This window comes from Piliocolobus tephrosceles, chromosome 20, assembly GCF_002776525.5.
Source record: "Piliocolobus tephrosceles isolate RC106 chromosome 20, ASM277652v3, whole genome shotgun sequence".
In the NCBI taxonomy this organism is placed as follows: Eukaryota; Metazoa; Chordata; class Mammalia; order Primates; family Cercopithecidae; genus Piliocolobus; species Piliocolobus tephrosceles.
In genome coordinates, this window is record NC_045453.1 from 4,404,865 (window position 1) to 4,426,109 (window position 21,245).

The window sequence follows — 21,245 nt, forward strand, 5'->3', positions numbered from 1 at the left end:
TGCATCCACCTCGGGACCTTTGCACCTGCTCCCTTCGTTTATGACTCTCGTCCTGTGTCCTCTCCTCCAGAGCGTTCCCTGACCACCTGTCTAAAATAGCAGCTCTGCCCTTTCATTTTCTGTTTCCCTGCCCTGGTTTGCTTTTCTTAGTGCCCATTACCACCTAACAATATATGTAACTGTTTCTTTTGAGATTCTTTCTCCCTCACTGGCCCATGAACTCTAGGGGAGCAGCAACTTTGCCTGATTCCTTGCTGAATCACTGGTGTCTAGCACAATGCTCTGCACATAGTAGGCAATCAGTCAATATGGGCTGAATTACTGAGGGGTTGATTGTGTCATGGAAACTATGTGAGCAAAGCTTCTCTGATCTGGGAGCTAAAGAAGGTTGAGTAGGGGTGGCCTCAGTGAAGAGAGAAGAGAGGAGAACATCTCAGGCAGCAGGAGAGCTTGTACACGGCTGCCTGTGGGTGGGTGTGTAGCACACACATCACACTGCAAAAAGGCCAGTGTGGCTGCAGTGTGTAGAGCAAGAGCATGTGTGAGCCAAGGCTCAGGAGACCTGTGGTGGCCACCACGAGGGCAAGAGGCCAACAGGTGGATGTGAGCTTTCAGCTTATGAGAGCAGAAGTTAGCTGCAGAGAGGCTTCCAGCAAGGGAGTGATATGATCTGACAGGTGTTCAGCAGATTCTAAAACAGCCCTGCTTGAGAGTAGCCAGGTTCCCTACACCCCACATAACAGCACATTATTCCCTCCAGGTTAGAGACCATCATAGTAATAAATTCAGCAGTGATGCAGCAAACATGGTGCACCATGGCATAGCCTTTCCAAAGTCCAGAATTAACACGTGACCATTGACTGGAGCATTGTGACAGAATATTTCTCAAGTTTCACCTAACGACAAAAAGACCAAGAAGCAGCTGTCAGGGATGCTGTCATAGCTTCAGCCATCACTGCAGGAGGAGTCATCAGAAAGCAGAATGTGGAAAATGGAGTGGGAAAGATGTCTTGTAACTAGCATGCTTGGAGCCTGGGTGGCCACTTTGTAAGGGCTCCCTGGATGATTAAACAGGAAGAAGGAAGTGTGGAAGAGTGAGTTCTGAGGTTCCAGCAGCTCTCTTGGGGCTCTATACTGAAGACTCCCTTATCCCTTCAGAGCCCCTGTGCAGCACTCTGAGCACAAACATAGTTGCCTCTCTCCAGATAATAGAGCCACTCAACGTAAACCTGCAGACCCCTTTGCGAGGTACATCTGGGGGCTTGAGGTTTCTCCCTTTCCCCCACAGTTGCAGAAACTAGAATGCCGCTAGTATTGTCTGAGACTCTTCCTGACGGTCCCCCAACTCAAGAAGGGTGAAACCAACCTCCAGAAGAGAAGCAGGGACTCTGGTTTCCTCACAGCCACTGGCAACCCTAACTTCCTGTTTCTCTTTGTATTTCTGCCTCAGATATTCTCCCAGGAGTACATCAACCTCTTGCTGTCCATGTATTTCTTCGTGCTGGGAATCCTGGCCCTATCCCACACCATCAGGTCAGAAGGCATCTCTCTGCAACATTTGAAGCAGCTTTGTCGGGAACCAGTACAGGGTCTTGGATGAGAACATGACTTTTGGCATCACTCAGAGCCAGGTTTGAATCCTGGCTATAAAACTCAAGGGACTCTTTCCCCTGCAGTGTAGATGACTAGGACAAGAACAATGACCTCTCTGGGCCACAGTTTCCTTATAGAAATGATAAGGATCTGGTGGGTACTTCCACCACCACAGCTGTTGGGAAAGTGATTTGTGAGCAGTAATGTCATGTTAGTTGTGACAGTACTCAGGTGAGTAACACCAGTACCACCTGCCAGGTGTTGTGGCCTAGCTGTGTGCTAAGCGCCATGCTGGACTTCTCACACATGATCTTGTTTCATAAGGAGCCAGAGGCAGCATGGTAAAAAGTTAGGAGCGTGGGCTCTGGAATTTGACTACCTTTGAGTCCAGACCCTGCCACTTAATAGCTCTGTGATCTTGGGCAAGTTACTTAATCTCTCTGGCCTCAATTTCCTAGTGAATGTGGAGAAAAATAATAGTACCCTTCCCATGGGGTCATGTGGAAAGCTTTAGCACAGTATCTGGCGATATAAAGTGTTCAGTAACTATTAGCTGTCACTGTCATTATCTGTGTTAACCTGCCAGACAACCTTATATGGGTTGCTTTTGCTTTCACACCTGTATAATAGTCATGGAAACTGAAGCCCAGAGAGGTTAAGAAATTTGCTAGGATCACACCGCTAATAAGCAACAGAGCCAGGATTCAAACCCAGGTGTGGTCCAGAGCCCGTCCTCTTCCCACTGCTACCCTAACTCAAACTGCCACATGCTCATGTCCTTTCAGTGGGGAGAGTGGTTCATTAGGGGGGTTGCTACTTGTGTTTTGGACAGGCCAGTTCTCCAGTCTGCAGGACTATCCCACACATTACAAACAATTGGCATCCTTGCCCTGCTTACCAAATGGGAGTTGCATACCCGTCTTCCTCAGCTTGTGACTACAAAGATGTCCCAGTATGTTTCTGTCTACCCCGTTGAAGAGGTGCAGCCTCAGGCTAAGAAACACTGATAGACCAAGAGGTGGCCAGGGTTCCCAGAAGGAAGGAACTCAACTTGAACTTAGCTTTCTTTGAAGGGTAGGAAACCTGGAAGACATACAAAGGAGGGAGAGTCAGGTGCTGGAAAGTTTGTGCACATTGAGGGCATAGGCAGAATCTGCTCCCAAAAGCACTGAAAGGCAATATGAGGCCAGGTGGTGGCTCACACCTGTAATCCCAGCACTTTGGGAGGCCAAGGCGGGCAGATCATGAGGTCAGGAGATCGAGACCATCCTGGCCAACATGGTGAAACCCCGTCTCTACCAATAATACAAAAAAATTAGCTGAGCTTGGTGGCACATGCCTATAGTCCCAGCTACTCAGGAGGCTGAGGCAGGAGAATCACTCGAACCCGGGAGGCAGAGATTGCAGTGAGCCGAGATCGTGCCACTACAGCCTGGTGACAGTGAAACTCCATCTCAAAAAAAAAAAAGAAAGGCCAATATGAATGTGGCTTCATTCTTCTAGGCACACTGGCAGGACAGTGTGGTAGTCAGGAGCATGGGGTCAAGAGGCAGGCAGCCCTGGGACCAACACCTGGCGCTGCCAGCTCTAATTTGTGTAAGTTACTCAAGCTCTGAGCATCAGTTCTTCTACCTATAAAATGGAGAGACTGCAGGTACCTCCTCAGAGGTGTGGGGAGGGTCTAGTGAGCCCCAGGCTATACATTCCTAGAGCACAGTGCCAAGCACACAGTGAGCCTAGTGGCTGGCCCAGGGTTACATAGCTGGGACTTCACCTCTCTTCTTCCAACTGAGGTCATTGTTGTCCTCACCTGCACTGATTCTTCACCCACAAAATTTTATTCTAGCTAGCTTGGGAGAATTCTAGTCCAGCCCTGCATCCTGAAAAATGGAGGCCCAGGCAACCTGAGTGACTTGGACCCAACCAAGATAATGGCAGGCCCAGTCGCCCTTGCTCACAGGACATACCTGTCCTTTCGTGGTGGACCTGGGGTGGGGTGGGGGCAGTCACTTCCAGACATTGGGTGTCCTTTCCCATGCTGATTAGGATCCTCCCCAACTCTAGCCCATCCTACCCTAGCATCTGTGAGAGGCTTGAGACCCCCAGGTCTCCCGACAGCCCAGCCTCCACCTGAGAGACAGCCCAGTGTGTTTTGAAAGCCACTATTAAGCTGTTTGCTGAGGAACTGATTATTTGACATTATCGCAACAACCCTACAATGAAGATCTTACCTCTACCCAGCTGCCCAGGCGCGGTATTGTGAACCTTTATCATCTCGACACCAAAGACTTTTTTTCCCTTTTAGAACAATAACTAAGGGACATTGTCCCAAATTTCTCATAGATGATTAATCTATGTCAAGAAATAATTGAGGCTGGGCATGGTGGCTCACACCTGTAATCCCAGCACTTTGGGAGGCCAAGGCAGGTGGATCACCTGAGGTCAGGAGTTCAAGACCAGCCCGAGCAACATGGTGAAACCTCATCTCTACTAAAAATATAAAAAAGTAGCCGGGTGTGATGGCATGCCCCTGTAATCCCAGCTACTCGGGAGGCTGAGGCAGGAGAATCCCTTGAACCCAGGAGGTAGAGGTCGCAGTGAGTCAATATCGTACCACTGTACTCCAGCCTGGGTGACAGAGGGAGACTCCATCTCAAAGAAAAAAAAGAGAGAGAGAGGGAGGGAAGGAGGAGGGGGAGTGAGGGGGGGAGAGAGAGAGAGAGAAAGAACTGATTATCTTTTAGCCACTTCATAATTTTTATAGATAGATATTATCAACAGAAAATTAAAAACCAACAGCAGCTAAAACTGCACATGGTAAAATGTATGAGTGACTAGAAACTAACAGAAGAATCATTTTCTTAATGAAATTTAGAGCAACAAAATTTGACCTGGGAAAACCATACCTTTTAAAAATAATGGATCAGCTGGGCATGGTGGTTCACACCTGTCATCCCAGCACTTTGGGAGCCCGAGGCCAGTGGATCACCTGAGCTCAGGAGTTCGAGACCAGCCTGGGCAACATGTTGAGACGCTGTCTCCACAAAAAATACAAAACTTAGCCAGGTATGGTGGTGTGTGCCTGTGGTCCCAACTACTTGGGAGGCTGAGGTGGGATGATCGCATGAGCCTGGGAGGCAGAGAGGCTGCAATGAGCTGTGATTGTGCCACTGCACTCCAGCGTGGGTAACAGAGTGAGAGCCCGTCTCAAAAATATAAAAATAAGAATAATGGATGGCTGTAGGCAGAAAGGATGCTCACCATACGGGACTAAAAAATTTGATGGGGACCAAAAACTATCAGATAAAGGAAATCATTATTGTAAAATTAACATGGAAAAGAACTGAATCCGGTGAAAATAATTTTAGTAAGTAAGGGATTATTTGATCATACTTTTTAGAAAGTTGGTCCACTAATTAAATTGATGTTTCAATTAAATTGAGTTTTCTTAAATAATTTCTCAAGGAAAGTCTACAGTGTTGTTAGAATTTTGATCAGCTGCCTGTATCCATAAACTTAGACCTTCCTCAGGATCCAAACAACAGATCCAAAGGTTTAAGACAGGGAAATTGGGCTTAGAGGAGTTATGTGACCACCAGGATTCACAGCTGGTAAGGGCAGAGTGAGATTTTGAGCTCAGGTCTGTGTGACTCCAAAACCCCTATTCTTTACAGTTTTGGCAAACGTGAAGTCGGGGGAGCTTAAAGAGGGTGGGCTGGCCACCTCCTGTCATTGAGCCTGTGGTCTCCTGGGGACTGGCAGAGGAGAGGGCTGCTGAAAGGCTGTAGAGAGCTGCACCTGAGCTGTGTCAGCACAGGCTGAGGTTCTTAGGATCCCCTCCACCTCCACTACCACTTCCAAGCCCACATTAAGCCTCTTTGGGAACAAACCCCAGCTGGGGTATTGGAGGAAGGCAGGGGCCACAGCCTGCCTTACTTTGTGTAGTCACCAAGATTCAAACCCAAGACATCCTTCCTGCAAAGGGAACCTCGGCTTACTTCATCATCTGTGTCTGAGCTCGTGCCCCACCTAGCTGACCTTAGAGGGAAGAAAAGCCCAGAAGGTCCAGATCTGCCACCCCAGAGGAGGAAGCCACGTCACCAGTTTCGCTGACCCTGCCTTCCACCCCCAGGGGAGAAGGGCACCAGGATGTGGCTTGTCAGTGGGAAGGAATGACCTTTACGTTTGACATGAGCCATCAAGGGCCAGGAAGAATCTCTGCCTGCTACAAAAGTCTGCATTCAGAGTCATTCAGTAAGCATTTAGCAGATGTCTAGCAGGCACCAGGCATCTTCACCCCAGGGGAGGGTGAAGATGATGAGACAGGGCCTCTGTTCTCAAGTCCACAGACTCAATGCTAGCCTGGTCGCTTGACTCTTCCCCTGTGTAGTGCTGAGCAGCCTCTCTTTTCTCAGAATAACAGACACCAATCTGGAGACTTGCTACTTGAAATTGAAGCGGCAGTTAAGTTTGTAGGGTACTAAGTGCTCATTTAATCCTCTCAGTAGCCCTACAAGAAAGGTGTTATAGCATTCCAGATGAGGAACAGTTGCACAGAGCAGTTAAGTAACTTTCCCAAGATCAGACCACTAATAAGTGGCAGAGTTAGGATTTGAGCCCAGGAAGTCTGGCTCCAGAGTCCGTGTCTTTAACTATCACACTCTGCTGGTTGAGAAACTGAGCACCAAGCTCCTGAGGAAGAGGCCGGCTAAGATGGGCAAAGGGCTTAGCTCTTCAGCCTGCTTTTCTGCCTCTGTCCATACCTGCACTCACACCCTGACTTCAGACTCCCCCAAAACTGATTCAGCAAACTAATCTGAAAGTAGCTTCCAGTCACCCACCCAGCTTCTGCCTCCCACCGCCTCAAAACCCTGTTGTGGGAGCCCATTTCCAAGTCTGCCCTTACACCTGCTGCGCTTCTTTTCACAAAGCCCTCCCATCATTCACACCACAGCTCTACAGGCTGGGAGGAATCGGCTCTTTGAAAAGTGGAGAAATGGAGGCCCAGAGATGGTTTTTTGTTTCTGTTTTTGGAGACGGAGTCTCGCTGTGCCGCCCAGACTGGAGTGCAATGGCACAATCTCAGCTCACTGCAACCTCTGCCCCTGCCGGGTTCAAGCGATTCTCCTGCCTCAGGCTCCTGAGTAGCTGGGATTACAGGCTCCTGCCACCACGCTGGGCTAATTTTTGTATTTTTTTAGTAGAGATGAGGTTTTGCCATGTTGGCCAGGCTGGTCTCGAACTCCTGACCTCAAGTGATCCACCCACCTCAGCCTCCCAAATGTTGGGATTACAGGCGTGAGCCACTGCACCTGGCCAGAGAGGGTTCTTGAATCTACATCTTGCTCCATGCCACCAGGGTCTTTAGAAGAGAGTTCCCACCAAGCCTTCAGGGCGTGGTGGCTTATGCCTATAATCCAAGCACTTTGGGGCGCCGAGAAGGGTGGATCACAAGGTCAGGAGATGGATATCATCCTGGCTAACATGGTGAAACCCTATCTCTACTAAAAATACAAAAACAATTAGTCGGACATGGTGGCAGGTGCCTGTAGTCTCAGCTACTCGGGAGGCTGAGGCAGGAAAATGGCATGAACCCGAGAGGCAGAGCTTGCACCACTGCATTCCATCCTGGGCGACAGAGCAAGACTCCGTCTCAAAAAAAAAAAAAAAAAGGGAGTTCCCTTTTCCCTGCATTTTTCACTGTGATGTGGGTACTTCCTGGCCTGCCTCATCCCTGCTAAAGACTCCACACCAGGCAAAGCATTCGTCCTGCCTTTCATATCTTCATAGCAATGCTCTGAGACAGGTGGTATTGTTAGCCCTGTATACAGGTGAGAAAATTGAGGTCCAGGGAGACAGAGCCATTGAAATGATCTCCCACAGCCACATGGCAGAGCAGGCCTCAGGGCCGGGCCACCCAGGCTTGTAGCCACTCCACAGTGCAGCCACGAGGCTGGGTTAAGAGGCCGTGGTTTGCTTATCTTGCTCTGAAAAAGGTCCAGAAAAGGTCTCTGCTTCCTGCCTGGCTGGGAGGTGGGGCATGCTGGGTAATCAGAGAGAATCCTTCTGGAGACAAGGCCAAGCTGGTCTTAAACAACTGAGGCCTTGTGGAAGGAGTGAATGTGATGGTGATCCTGCCCAGGGGCTATGATTCATCTGGCTGATTGATTCCAGCTGACTCTGTAAAAATCTCAGGCCTGCTGTTGGAGAGCAGAATGTCAAGTCATGGAGTGGGGTGGGGGTGACTGTCAGGTCATCAACTTGATAGGCCTGGGAGTCCACAAATATGCTTCTTGACAAGGGACTCATATAGGTGGCATGTGGGCCAGACTTTGGGATCCTGTGCTCTCCCAAAAATGGTATTTTGCCTGAAAGTCTATCTGCTTCTGCTTTGCATTTCTTTGATGTTAACAAAAAGGTAGTACAGAAATCACTATGAGTGCAAAGACCTAGGTTTGAGTCTCAGCCGAGATATAGGACCCCTGTGTGACTATGGGCAAATCACTTACCTTTTGAGGGCCTTTGTTTTCACATCTGTAGAGTGGGAACAATAACACCTGCCTATCAGGACAGCTGTAAGGGTGCCAGCTGTAAATGGGGCAGGGGAGTGTTAAGGCTGACTACCCATGGGGGCTCTGTTTGCCGACTTGCTTTGTCTTTCCTTCCAGCCCCTTCATGAATAAGTTTTTTCCGGCCACCTTTCCAAATCGACAGTACCAGCTGCTCTTCACACAGGGTTCTGGGGAAAACAAGGAAGGTCAGTGCTAACCACTTTCCTCTGTAGTGTGCCTTGAGTATCTTCCTCTGCCATTCCCTTTGTCTCTCCAATATTGGGGTTCTCCAATAGAGCGAATGATGGAAGAAGTGGGCTCTGGAATCTCATGGCCTGGATTCACATCCCAACTCTGCTACTACCTAGACATGGGACCCTGGGTGAATGCCTTACCTCTCTGAGCATTGGGTGTTTTGTTTTGTTTTTTCCCATCTGTAAAATGAAAGTGTTAATCTGGGACCTCCACAGTCATGTTGTTAAGATGGCGAGTCAGTAAGTGGAAAGCATTCAGCATGCTGCTTGGCTCATAGTAAGCACTCAGTCAAAGTTGGCCTTCGTGATTATTTTATTCGTATATATTTTTAGTGTGATCAGTGCCTCACCTAAGGTTTGAAAAGGGGGTTCCACAGCTCTTTTTCAAAAATAAAAACTGACCAGAAACAGTGTCTCATGTCTGTAATCCCAGCACTTTGGGAGTCCAAGAGAGGATGATCACTTGAGGCCAGGAATTTCAAACCAGCCTAGGCAACATAGTGAGACCTCATCTCTACAAAAAAATTAATTTAAAAAAAAAATGCAAACTATGAGGAAGTGTGGAGATCCTGGGATTTGCAGGTTAGGGTATGGATTCAAATACTGTAACAAGATTATCAATGGCTTGACCAAATAGCAGGTATTTCTTTTTTGTTGTTGTTTTTTGTTTTTTGAGACGGAGCCTTGTTCTGTCACCCAGGGTGGAGTGCAGTGGCGCCATCTCAGCTCACTGAAACCTCAGCCAACTGACTAGTTGGGATTACAGGCGTGTGCCACCACGCCCAGCTAATTTTTTTGTATTTTTAGTAGAGATGGAGTTTTGCCATGCTGGCCAGGCTGGTCTCAAACTCCTGCCCTAAAGTGATCTGCCGACCTCAGCCTCCCAAAGCGCTAGAATTATAGGCATGAGTGAGCCACCACGCCCAGCAGGTATTTCTCTCGTGTAAAATACTGAGCATGTGAAATCTAGCACTTTTTTTTTTTTTTTTTTTGAAACAGGGTCTCACTCTGTTGCCCAGGCTGGAGTGCAGTGGCACAATCTTGGCTCACTGCAACCTCCACCTCCTGGGTTCACACCATTCTCCTGCCTCAGCCTCCCGAGTAGCTGGGACTACAGGTGCATGCCACCACACCCAGCTAATTTTTTTGTACTTTTAGTAGAGATGGTCTCCATCTCCTGACCTCTTGATTCGCCCACCTCGGCCTCCCAAAGTGCTGGGATTACAGGCGTGAGCCACCGTGCCCGGCCATAGCACTCTCTCTTACTGGTGCCTAGCACATGCTGTCTTGTCCCTAATCGGCAGCAATTTTATGTGATTTCTTTGTGCATCTCTAAGGAACTTCTGTCAAAGAAACAATTGTTGATTTTTTTTTTTAAGGCTAAGCTTGGGCCAGGTGAGATGGTTCATGCCTCCCAGCACTTTGGGAGGCTGAGGTAGGTAGATGACTTGAGATTGGGAGTTCCAGACTAGCCTGGCCATCATGGTGAAACCCCGTCTCTACTAAAAATACAAAAAAAATGAGCCAGGCATGGTGGCGTGTACCTGAAATCCCAGCTACTTGGGAGGCTGAGGCAGGAGAATTGCTTGAACCTAGGAAGGCGGAGGTTGCAGTGAGCCTAAATCGCGCCACTGCACTCAAGCCCGGGCGACAGAGTGAGACCCTGTCTCAAAAAAGAAAAAAAAAAGACTAAGCTTGGCCGGGTGCGGTGACCCATGCCTGTAATCCCAACACTGAGAAGCTGATGCAGGAGGGTCGCTTGAGCCGTGGAGGTGGAGGCTGCCGTAAGCCACGGTCACACCACTGCACTCCAGCCTGGGCGACAGAGCAAGACCCTGTCTAAAAAAATAAATAAAATAGTAAAAAGGCTAAGCTTGTACCACAGAGTCTTCAAGATCCCAGACCCTATCTATCTCATGCTCCGTCATATACAGCGCTGGCCCTCGGGTCAGGGTGGTGTCATCACTCCACTGCCCAGCCAGAGGGAAGGACAGGCATCCATATCCCGGGTCCATTTAGCTGTAAGAGAAGCTGGAAAATGGCCGAGTCAGGCTCGTGTCCAGTTAGACCTAACTCATCAGGGTGCGCAGCTCCAGTCCTCTCTTTCGGCAAGGAGAAAGCATTCGTATCACTTCTTGCTTCTCAAGCCCTACTGTTTCAGCGATTCTCATTGGAGAAGAATCAGCAGTCGAAAAAACAGCGGGCCAAGCGCAGTCGTGACGTGGCGTTCAGAGAGCGGAAGTTGTCAGATTTCACCGGGCCGTAAAGCGCGCTGGCTGTGTCATCTTCCGGTTAGCGACAACGGCTCTGACCGTTCGGCAGTCCGCGTGGCACCCGCGCTGGCCTTCCTGCAGGGGGACTCTACCGGAGCTTTGCCAATTCCGTTTGTTTCCCTGTTGTCGCCCGCTTCACCCTGGATCATGTTCAAGAAGTTTGATGAAAAGGAAAGTGTGTCCAACTGCATCCAGTTGAAAACGTCAGTTATTAAGGGCATTAAGAGCCAACTGGTAGAGCAATTTCCAGGTATTGAACCATGGCTTAATCAAATCATGCCTAAGAAAGATCCTGTCAAAATAGTCCGATGCCACGAACATACAGAAATCCTTACCGTAAGTGGAGAATTACTGTTTTTTAGACAAAGAAAGGGGCCTTTTTGTCCAACTCTGAGATTGCTTCACAAATACCCTTTTATCCTGCCACACCAGCAGGTTGATAAAGGAGCTATCAAATTTGTACTCAGCGGCGCAAATATTATGTGTCCAGGTTTAACTTCTCCTGGAGCTAAGCTGTACCCTGCTGCGGTAGATACCATTGTAGCAGTCACAGCAGAAGGAAAACAGCATGCTCTGTGTGTTGGGGTCATGAAGATGTCTGCAGAAGATATTGAGAAAGTCAACAAAGGAATTGGCATTGAAAACATCCATTATTTAAATGATGGGCTGTGGCACATGAAGACATATAAATGAGCCTCAGAAGGAATGCATTTGAGGGGCTAAATGTAGATATTGATTGTGTCGTACGTGTGTTTGTGTCTGTATGTGACAGCGTGAAGGCAATGCCTCTGTGGTTATGCTAAATAAGTTTAGCAGATACTTTATAGAAAACAAATCAGGGTGCTCTTACCACAGAGGAAAAAACAAATTAGGGGACAAGCAGCAAGCAGTCGGCTGCACTCTGGAATGTGAAAGGAGTGGCTGGACTCTGTGACTCCCGGCAAACTCCACAGCCTCTAGTTGTCTTCTTAGGAAGCTTGGAAGCAATCAAGAATGGTCGAACATCAAGATGTCTACCACAGGGCCCTCTACGAAAGCAGCCTCGGGGACTCTGGCCTTTCCTTGAGACCTGCATCTCTTCCCTTCTTCATCGCCTGCTAGTGAACTAAGGCTGCCGCTAACCTTCTTCATCCTTTGGTGGCAAAGAAGAAAGATTCCAGAATTAACTTAGACCTTTCTAAAGACCTGGGTTCAGTGGCAGCTGGCATTGACTGAGCACCCGCTATGTGCCAGGCACTGTGCTGGACGCATTGTAAGGACTGTCTTACTTATTCCCCACAGCAGCCCTCAGAGGGGATGCTGTTACCCCCTTTTTACAGATAAGAAAACTGAAGCTCAGAGAGGGAACTGCCTTCCCCAAGGTCACCCAGGTACAAGTAACAAAGCCTGTGCTTCTAACACCAAAGACCACTTCCCGCTGACCCTGTGCCAGGCTTGCGAGTTTCTCTGGGCCTCCATTCCCTCCTGTAGGAAATTGGAGGGGTTGGAGTGGCTCCAGTGAGCTCTCCCCTTCCTGAAACTCATACTAATCTGGGGCAACCAAAGCTTAGCCCCCCCAGCCTGTGAACCTCTCACAGTGCCCATAGCCATGCCCTCCTCCATCCAGGGGCTGACAGGTGGGAGGGGTAGCCCCACCCCAGGGAGTGGACTTACCTGGCCTCTCTGCTCAGAGATCATCAATTATGAATTTGACACCAAGGACCTGGTGTGCCTGGGCCTGAGCAGCATCGTTGGCGTCTGGTACCTGCTGAGGAAGGTGAGTAGCCAGGACCTGGGCAGAAGGGGAGGATGGGGTTGACAGGGCAGGGTGGGGCACAGCAAGCTGGTCTCACTCCCCGCTTTCCTCAGCACTGGATTGCCAACAACCTTTTTGGCCTGGCCTTCTCCCTTAATGGAGTAGAGCTCCTGCACCTCAACAATGTCAGCACTGGCTGCATCCTGCTGGGCGGACTCTTCATCTACGATGTCTTCTGGGTGAGTCAGGCAGGGATGCCAAGGATGTCTGGCTCCAGGACCATCTTATCTTCCTGCTTCCCTGCCTCTCTGGCCCAAGTGGCAGTCATCTGATGGAGAAGAGCTGTTTTGGGCTGAAGTTCCAGACCCCAGAGCAAGTCCTCTCTGGGCCCATATGTGAGATGGAGCCAGAGAGAGCAGATTCCACCTCTTTCTGAGAGCACACTCATGCCCGGTGCCTTCCAACCACCTGCATATCTTCCTTGCCAGTAGGGGTGTTACCGAATCCCATGTCTCCTCAGCAAGGGAGTTGAGACTTAGAGAAGTTCAGGTAGGGGTGGAAGAAAGTTGATGAATGGGCCCAGCAAGGGCATTTACCTGGGAAGACAGGCCATCTGTGCTCAGCTGCATACCAGCCCTGGCCTGTGATGCCTCTCACATTGACTCTGAGAGGCATCGCAGAGGGACTGAGGTCAGCTTGACTCGGGCATGCTTTTCCTGGCCCCAAGCAGCCTCTTCTCTTGAGTGGGTGGCGTTGGGGGATTTTATCACTTGGGAGGAACAGAACTGTGAACAAACATAGGCTGCCTGGCTTGGGCCATCAGAGGTCCTTTCTATACTCCCTCGAATTTCCCCTCTTTGTTGCCCAGAACCAGTATCAGTGGCCACCTCACCTCAACTTCAGATCTGCACCGGAGCCCTTCCCAGCTCCCCTCAGATTCCAGGCAACAGCACTTCTAGAAGCCCAGGGACAGCCATTCTTTCCCCACAGCCCCTTCCTTCCTTCATACTGCTCTTCTCTCCTTCTAGGTATTTGGCACCAATGTGATGGTGACAGTGGCCAAGTCCTTTGAGGCACCAATAAAACGTAAGTGACCACCCCGCCACAGGGAACCCCTCCTCTACCCCTGCCAGGCCATGCCCCCACAGCCCGTTTCAGTCAGTGCATCCTCCTATCTCTTCCCCATGTACCTCTTCCTCCTGTGGCTCTCCAGCCTGGTTTCCTTATTCTCATTGATTCATCTGACTGTGTTCATCATGCCCAGGCCCCGGCCTCTGGCCACTTGGTCATGGTGCAGCATGGTGTGAAATGAGGCAAAATGGGAGCAAGCGTAGAGGCAACTGTTTAACCCAACTCGGGGGGCACATGCAGGGGCTTTCCAGGAGAGAAAACCTCTAAGCCGAGACCTGTAGCACCCCTCACTGGGGTCCCCTTGGCACCTGAGCGTCAGGTGCTATCTATCCCGTGCCGCTGAAACTGCCTTGGATTTGTTCTTCAGTGTATCCACTCTTTATAAGTAATAGAAAATCCACCTACAGGTTGAGCATCTCTAATCCGAAAATCTGAAATCCAGAATGCTCCAAGACCCAAAACTTTTTGAACACTGACATGACACCACAAGTGGAAAATTCCACACATAAGGACTTAAACTGTTTCATGCAGAAAATAGCATTTTAAGTATTGTATAAAACTCTTTTTAGGAGGCTGAGGCGGGAGGATCACTTGAGGCTAGCAGTTCAAGACCAGCCTGGGTAACAGCAAGACCCTATCTCTACAAAAAATTAAAATATTAGCTAGGTGTGGCGACACACACCTGTAGTCCTAGCTACTTGGGAGGATCTGAGGTAGGAGGATCACTTGAGCCTGGGAGATCCAGGCTGGAGTGAGCTATGATCATGTCCCTGCATTCCAGCCTGGATGATAGAATGAGACCCTGTCTCTAAAATTTATATATATATAAATATATGTATGTATATGTGTACATATATAAAACTACCTTCAAGCTATATATATAAAATGTGAATTTCATGTTTAAACTTAGGTTGTATCCCCAAAATATTTCATTATGTATATGCAAATATTCCAAAATTCAAAAAAAGTCTGAAACATTTCTGGTCAAACCATTTCAGATATGGGATACTCAACCTGTGTAACTGTCTTTAAACGGGGGAGTTTTGTCATCTCACACTACAGTAAGCCCAGGGGTAGCAGGCTCAGAGTGGGTTAATAACCCTCTCTTCACCAAGAGCCAAGGTTACTTCAGGAGCATTCTTAGCATGTCCACCTGCCCCTTAGGTCATCCCTTAATGGTCCCAAGATGGCTGCCGCAGCTCCCAGCATTGACTCCTCACATAGCCATGTCCAGAAAAAGAAAGGGGAAATGATGTCTCAGGGAGGGATGGTTTTCCCCAAATCTCCCGTGCAGCCTCTCTCATACTTTATTGGCCAAAACTGGGTTACAGGCCCAAGTCTAAACCATTCACCAGTGAGGGGGATAGGAAACATGATTGGCTTAGAGTTTAAGCTTTAGACTAGTGGAGAATCACCTCCTGGGATTACAAGACTCAAAGAGGGGAACAGAATCCGTCAGGCATGCTAGCAAGGAAGAGAGGAAGATGCTGCCGGGAGGGCAGGCAACAGCGCGTGCCATGAAAGCCCTGGCTCGTGGCGACAGGCCTTAGTTGGGGGAGACTGGGGGAGATTCCACTCAGGGAATCAAGAAACAGCTGTCTTTCTCGTGACTCACTCCCCACCACTGTGGACAGCCTTTCTCCCTGCGTTGGGGAGAGCTTCATGGCCACAAACAGCTCCTGAATTCTGTGGTTCCAGCTTAGTGACCCCAGAGGAAAACAGGTTTCTCCCAGCTTTGGCCTGAATAAACCTACAAGGCCTGGCGTGACCCATGAGCCAGACACTCCTACTGGAGAAATGGAGGATCGCGATGGACAGGCCAGGGTCACTGTCCTCTCCAGTGCCTGGGGGCAGAGTATTGGAATTGGCAGCCCCCCAGAACCAAGTGTACAAGGGGAGAGTAGTTCTCCAGAGCAAGGGAACAGATGCTGGGCCAGCTGGAGCAACAGCTATTCCATTCCCCACATGCCTTAATGGATGAGTCCGGAAGTGTGGAAGCCCAGAGAACCCAGCCAGAGTGTCAGGAAAATCTTTTCTGGGTCATGAAGGATGAATACACATTTCCCAACCATGCAGGGGCAGTATGGGCATTTGAAGGATAATGTACAGCTTCAGCAAAGGGCTGGAGGCAGGAAGGTGCATGGAGGGACCTGGGAGCAGAGAATCAGGGAGTGGGCGTAGCTGAGTTCAGGGAAAAGAGGCTGGAAAGAGGTGCAGATTTGGGAAGCCAAAGATGCCTGTCCCAGGAGCTTGAACACTGCCCCGTAGGCCACTAGAAGGCTCCGAGCAGGGAAGTGGTGCTGTCATATTTGGTTTCTGATACTTAGGGTCTGGTTTTCTGGGCTAGGGGGAAGACCCACTGCCTTCTACTGCTAGGACTAGAGCTCAGTGGCAGAAAGGCAGAACAGTGAAGTGCACTTATGCTGAAGTCAGGCTTCCTGGACTTGAATCTCAGCTCTGCCACTTGCTGACTGTGTGGCCTTGAGGAGAACACTTGTCCTCTCTGAGCCCTGGTTTCTAGAACTGTAAAATGGAGACTATAGTCTCTGCCACTCAGAATTGAATGGTCCCAGGATTGAGAGAGAATCTGCCAAATCACTGTGTGTTGTACATACGAGGCAGGCAGGGCAAGGGTACCTATCCATGTATTAGGGAAGCACAAGCTTACGCAAAAACCCTGTGTACCTCTGTGTACATATTGTTGGCCAGATGAAGGTTGCAGTGAGCCAAGATCACACCACTGCACTCCAGCTTGGGTGACAGAGTAAGACTCCGTCTCAAATATATATACATATATATATATGTATGTATGTATAAAAAATAAAAATTTTTTTTAAACGGCCAGGTGTGGTGGTTCACACCTGTAATCCCAGCACTTTGGGAGGCTGAGGCAGGCAGATTATGAGGTCAGGAATTTGAGACCAACCTGGCCAACATGGTGAAACCCCATCTCTACTAAAAATACAAAAATTAGTCGGGCGTGTTGGCGCATGCCTGTAATTCCAGCTACTCAGGGGGGCTGAGACAGGAGAATCACTTGAACCCAGGAGGCGGAAGTTGCAGTGAGCCGAGATGGTGCCACTGCACTCCAGCCTGGGCGACAGAGCGAGACTCCATCTCAAAAAGAAAAAACATATTGTTGGTCAGAGCTGACCCCCTACCCGCAAGTAAGGAATTCAAGGAACAGGATTTTCCTGAGTGGCTTAGTCTCGCACCACACTTGACCTATCACCTGGAAAGGCTGCCTCACACAAAACCAGGACTGGATTAGTAAAGAAGGCATGGGGTAGCAGTTAACAGTGTGTACAAATCATCTAATCTTCACTACTATCCTGAGGGGTCAGTTCTGTTGTCTACCCATTTCACAGGTGAGAAAACTAAGGCAGGTAAGTAAACTGTGCAGAGCACAGAGCTAGGGCTCAGACCCACAAGTCAGACTTCAAAGCCCACTTGTAACTACTCTGCTTACAAGGCCCTATGGATGAAATCCAGTTACAACCTCCTTTTGCTACAACTAGACACAGAGGGAGACATTTCTCCCTAATCTGTATTTATTCAAACAAGCTGTCCAGCAAGATTTCTGAGTGAGGGGCCTTAAGGAAGGAATCTGCGGGTGTGTGGCATTTTCTCCCTCAGCAAATACAGAAGGAGCTTGTAGCCCAGGCTCACCCTGCTTCAGAACAAGGGCCACCATCTGTCCATACCCCTGGTGTGAGATGGGAAACCTTGTAGATGTTGGCACTGTGTGGCTTTTTTCTTATATACTGGGCTTTAGTGTCAATTCCATTTAACCAAAGTGTTCTATAGCTATAAAAAGGCATTGAAATTGTGTGGTTATTTGAGTTATAGCTCAGTTCAGCCTAGATGACCCGATTCCTCCCCCCTCTAACCAGCTGTGACTCCGATGGAGACATTGCCCTGCATCCTCTCACTGCCTCATCCCCCACGTCCCACCCAGAAACACAAATGTGTGAGTTTCATACAACAAGAATGCGGGGTTAGGAGTCAAATTAAGCTGGGAATACAAAAATGGGGCGGGTGCCTATAATCCCAGATACTCAGGAGGCAGGAGAATCACTTGAGCCTAGGAGACAGAGGTTACAGTGAGCCAAGATCATGCTATTGCACTCCCGATTGCAATCCTCATTGCCCTCGGCAATAGAGCAAGCCCCTGTCTCAAAAAAAAAAAAAAAAATACAAAGTAAACTGGGCTCCAGCTGACTCCTCACATCCCCACCTCCCCCTTCAGTGGTGTTTCCCCAGGATCTGCTGGAGAAAGGCCTCGAAGCAAACAACTTTGCCATGCTGGGACTTGGAGATGTCGTCATTCCAGGTGAGCCTGCTAGGGTGGGGGCCATGTGAAAGGGGTGGAGATAGTATTCCCTGGAGCAAGGGGATTACTGCTAAACAGACAGGCTTACCAGCTGAGAAAGAGAAAAAGTAAGGCTGGATCAGGCCAGGGTTTGGTGAAGCATTCCACCTTAACATCTATTTACAGAGTGCCAATCAGGTGCCATGCCCCAGGCTGGGCCCTGGTCAGGCGTCAGTGAACAAGACTGTCTTCACAGAGCCTCTGGTCTAGGTGAGCAGATGTTGCTCAAGAACTACAAAAGTAAAAGTCTAATGACAGACTGAGGTACACTCTGAAAAAGCACATTTCATGACAATCTTAATGGACTGAACCCCTCTCACACACACCCACACATACACGTACCCCTTCCCAGTGTCTGCAAGCATCACAGATGTACCAGAATTGCCATAGCCCCCTTGCTCCTCCTCCCTGTGTCAAGATGTCTCCAGGGAGAACACACGTGGGCTCCTGTGTCTACTCTCAGCAGAGGAGCATGTGCATGCAAACCTGCTTGTCTGCAGAAACTGGCCTTTGAGTCCCAGGATCTGCGTGTGGGTTCTAGTCAGTGTGTCTGTGGGTATGGACACAGGGGCCCCATCCACGGTCCAAGCAGAGCACATTCTGCACACCCACAGCCTGGCCTCACCTTGGGGCAGGAGCAGCTCAAACTACCAGTCAAGAAAGAGACTAATGGCAAAGCTGAGCTGCCATTCTGAAGGCAGCTGAAGTGACTGAGGCTCAGGTGTTGTGTGTCTGCTGATCTGGGCTCAGTAATGGGGGCAGTGAACCCAGAGGACGTACTTGTCTTCCTAGTCTCAGAGTCAGAGGGTTAGAAGCTTGCTTAAAAGAAGAAGGTCGGCCGGGCGCAGTGGCTCAAGCCTGTAATCCCAGCACTTTGGGAGGCCGAGACGGGCGGATCACGAGGTCAGGAGATCGAGACCATCCTGGCTAACCCGGTGAAACCCCGTCTCTACTAAAAATACAAAAACTAGCCGGGCGAGGTGGCGGGCGCCTGTAGTCCCAGCTACTCTGGAGGCTGAGGCAGGAGAATGGCGGGAACCCGGGAGGCGGAGCTTGCAGTGAGCAGCTGAGATCCGGCCACTGCACTCCAGTCAGGGTGACAGAGCGAGACTCTGCCTCAAAAAAAAATAAATAAATAAAAGAAGAAGGTTTTAGTCCGGGCGTGGTGGCTCACGCCTGTAATCCCAGCACTTTGGGAGGCCGAGGCAGGCGGATCATGAGGTCAGGAGATCGAGACCATCCTGGCTAACACGGTGAAACCCTGTCTGTATAAAAAATTAGCCTGGCATGGTGGTGGGCGCCTGTAGTCCCAGCTACTAGGGAGGCTGAGGCAGGAGAATGGCGTGAACCCAGGAGGCGGAACTTGGCAGTGAGCTGAGATCGTGCCACTGCACTCCAGCCTAGGCAACAAACAAGACTCCGTCTCAAAAAAAAAAAGGTTTTAGCAGGGCACAGTGGCTCACACCTGTAGTTCCAACACTTTGGAAGCCTGAGTGGGGAGGATCGCTTGATGCCAGGAGTTCAAGACCAGTCTGGACAGCATAGCAAGACCTCATCTCTACCAAAAAAAAAATTAGCCAGTTTATGGTGGCTCATGCCTGTAGTCCCAGCTACTCTGGAGGCTGAGATAGGAGGATGGCTTGAGCCCAGGAGTTTAAGGTTGCAGTGAGACTATGATTGTGCCACTACACTTCAGCCTGGGTGACAGAGTGAGACCCTGTCTGTTAAGAAGGTCTGGGCAAATTGTGAGATTATATATATATGTGTGTGTGTGTATGTGTGTATACACTCCTGACCTCAGGTGATCTGCCCACCTCGGCCTCCTAAAGTGCTGAGATTACAGGCATGAGCCACCATGCCTGGCTGACCCCATCTATTTTTTTTTTAAAAGAAGAGGAATTCTTTTAAAGCAGCAGATTAAAGGCTGACTTACTTTTCAGGGCAGGATGCTATTAGCAATTCTGATCACCTAGGTTGATACAGGCACTTCTATTTGTGACAGTTGCATCTTGTGACACATGGAGGTGACACAGAGGCTTTCCCTGTTTTACCAGTGAGGAAACTGAAGCTCAGAAGTAAAGGGACTGATACAAATTCACACACTAGTAAGCAACAAGGCCAGGACTCAGACCAGCGCTATCCAGCTGGAAAAAAGGCTACGCTGTCAGAACTGCTCTTACAGCAGCACTAGCAGTAATAAGATGGTAATCGCAACAGCTACCATTTATCAAGCACCTGTTGTGTACCAAGAATGGTGCTAGGTGCTTTTTATATGTTATCTTTACTTCTCCCAGCAGTCCAGTGAGATAGAGGGTATTTGCATTTTACAGATAAGGAAACAGGTTTGACTTGCCGGGAGGCCATGGGGGTGTGGGCTTGCACCCATGTGTCTTCATAATTTGCAGTGCTGTGAGGCAGGGAGACTTGCTTCCCCAGTAGAAGGCATCTCCGACAGAAAGAAGAAATGGAGTCCTGTAAAGCATTTGGCTCACTCTCCAGGGCACGGTCTGTCAGGCACCCACACAAACTTCCCCCGTGTCCTTGTCATAAGTTCTGGGCTTGAGACAAGCACAGGGTATCTGGGCATATTTGTCCTTCCCCCACCCTCTATATATATCCCCAGTAGTCCCGCAATCACAATAAATGTAAGTTGATAACAGAGTCTCAGTGGAGCTGCTTGGAAGGCCAGATGCACTTTAGGAGTGAGAGCCCCTGGCAGAGCTCTGACTCCTGCATTAGCTGGAGAACACTTGTAGAAATCAGCTGCCAGGGGCCGCTGAGTTCCCAGTTTGTTTGCAGAATAACTGCAGTTGTCTGCTCTCTCCCCAACCAACTCCCTACTCCTACAGAGTATTCATCGAGAACTAATTCATTTCCCTCTTTAAAATTAATCATATGTTGACAGGCAGTGCTTCTTTTTTTTCTTGTTTTTTTCGAAAGGGTTTTTTGCTTTTGTTGCCCAGGCTGGCGTGGAATGGCACAATCTAAGCTCACTGCAACCTCAGCCTCCTGCATAGCTGGGATTACAGGCATGTGCCACCACACCCAGCTAATTTTGTGTTTTTAGTAGAGACGGGGTTTCACCATGTTAGTGAGGCTGGTCTTGAACTCCTGGCCTCAGGTGATCCACCTGCCTCAGCCTCCCAAAGTGCTGAGATTGTAGGCGTGAGCCACTGTGCCCGCCCAGACAGTGCTTCTTATCAACGCCTTCCTTCAAGCAAATGAGACTCAGAGCCCAGTGAGGGAGGCAGACACACAGGGTTTGTGTATAGCACAGGGGCAGGACTGCTTGGCTGTGTTTTGGGGATGCTTAGACTTCTGGGATGTCTCTCTTTT

At 49.3% G+C, this 21,245-nt stretch overlaps 2 protein-coding genes across 6 annotated transcripts in view; both read left to right on the forward strand.

The window, feature by feature from the left end:
- HM13 (histocompatibility minor 13) overlaps positions 1-21,245 on the forward strand; it is a 55,072-nt gene that overhangs the window by 22,328 nt on the left and 11,499 nt on the right. For 3 of the 5 annotated variants that reach the window (XR_002733319.2, XM_023220375.2, XM_023220377.2), the window contains exons 3-8: positions 1,451-1,533; positions 8,262-8,350; positions 12,342-12,427; positions 12,520-12,645; positions 13,435-13,492; positions 17,787-17,870. Coding sequence is in view for 4 of the 5 variants with exons in the window: in XM_023220375.2 (XP_023076143.1) it covers positions 1,451-1,533; positions 8,262-8,350; positions 12,342-12,427; positions 12,520-12,645; positions 13,435-13,492; positions 17,787-17,870 (526 nt within the window). In the remaining variant the exon portion in view is untranslated. The remainder of the gene's footprint in view (positions 1-1,450; positions 1,534-8,261; positions 8,351-12,341; positions 12,428-12,519; positions 12,646-13,434; positions 13,493-17,786; positions 17,871-21,245) is intronic. The other 2 variants (XM_023220376.2, XM_023220378.2) reach the window with 1 other exon arrangement.
- LOC111548121 (malignant T-cell-amplified sequence 1-like) lies at positions 10,143-12,335 on the forward strand. The gene has a single exon (XM_023220379.2). It carries the CDS (start codon positions 10,315-10,317, stop codon positions 11,362-11,364), a length of 1,050 nt encoding a protein of 349 aa, XP_023076147.2. The 5' UTR covers positions 10,143-10,314; the 3' UTR covers positions 11,365-12,335.

Coding starts and splice junctions, on each gene's coding strand:
- LOC111548121 (XM_023220379.2), top strand. CDS start 10,315: ATGCTCCGTCATATACAGCGCTGGCCCTCGGGTCAGGGTGGTGTCATC.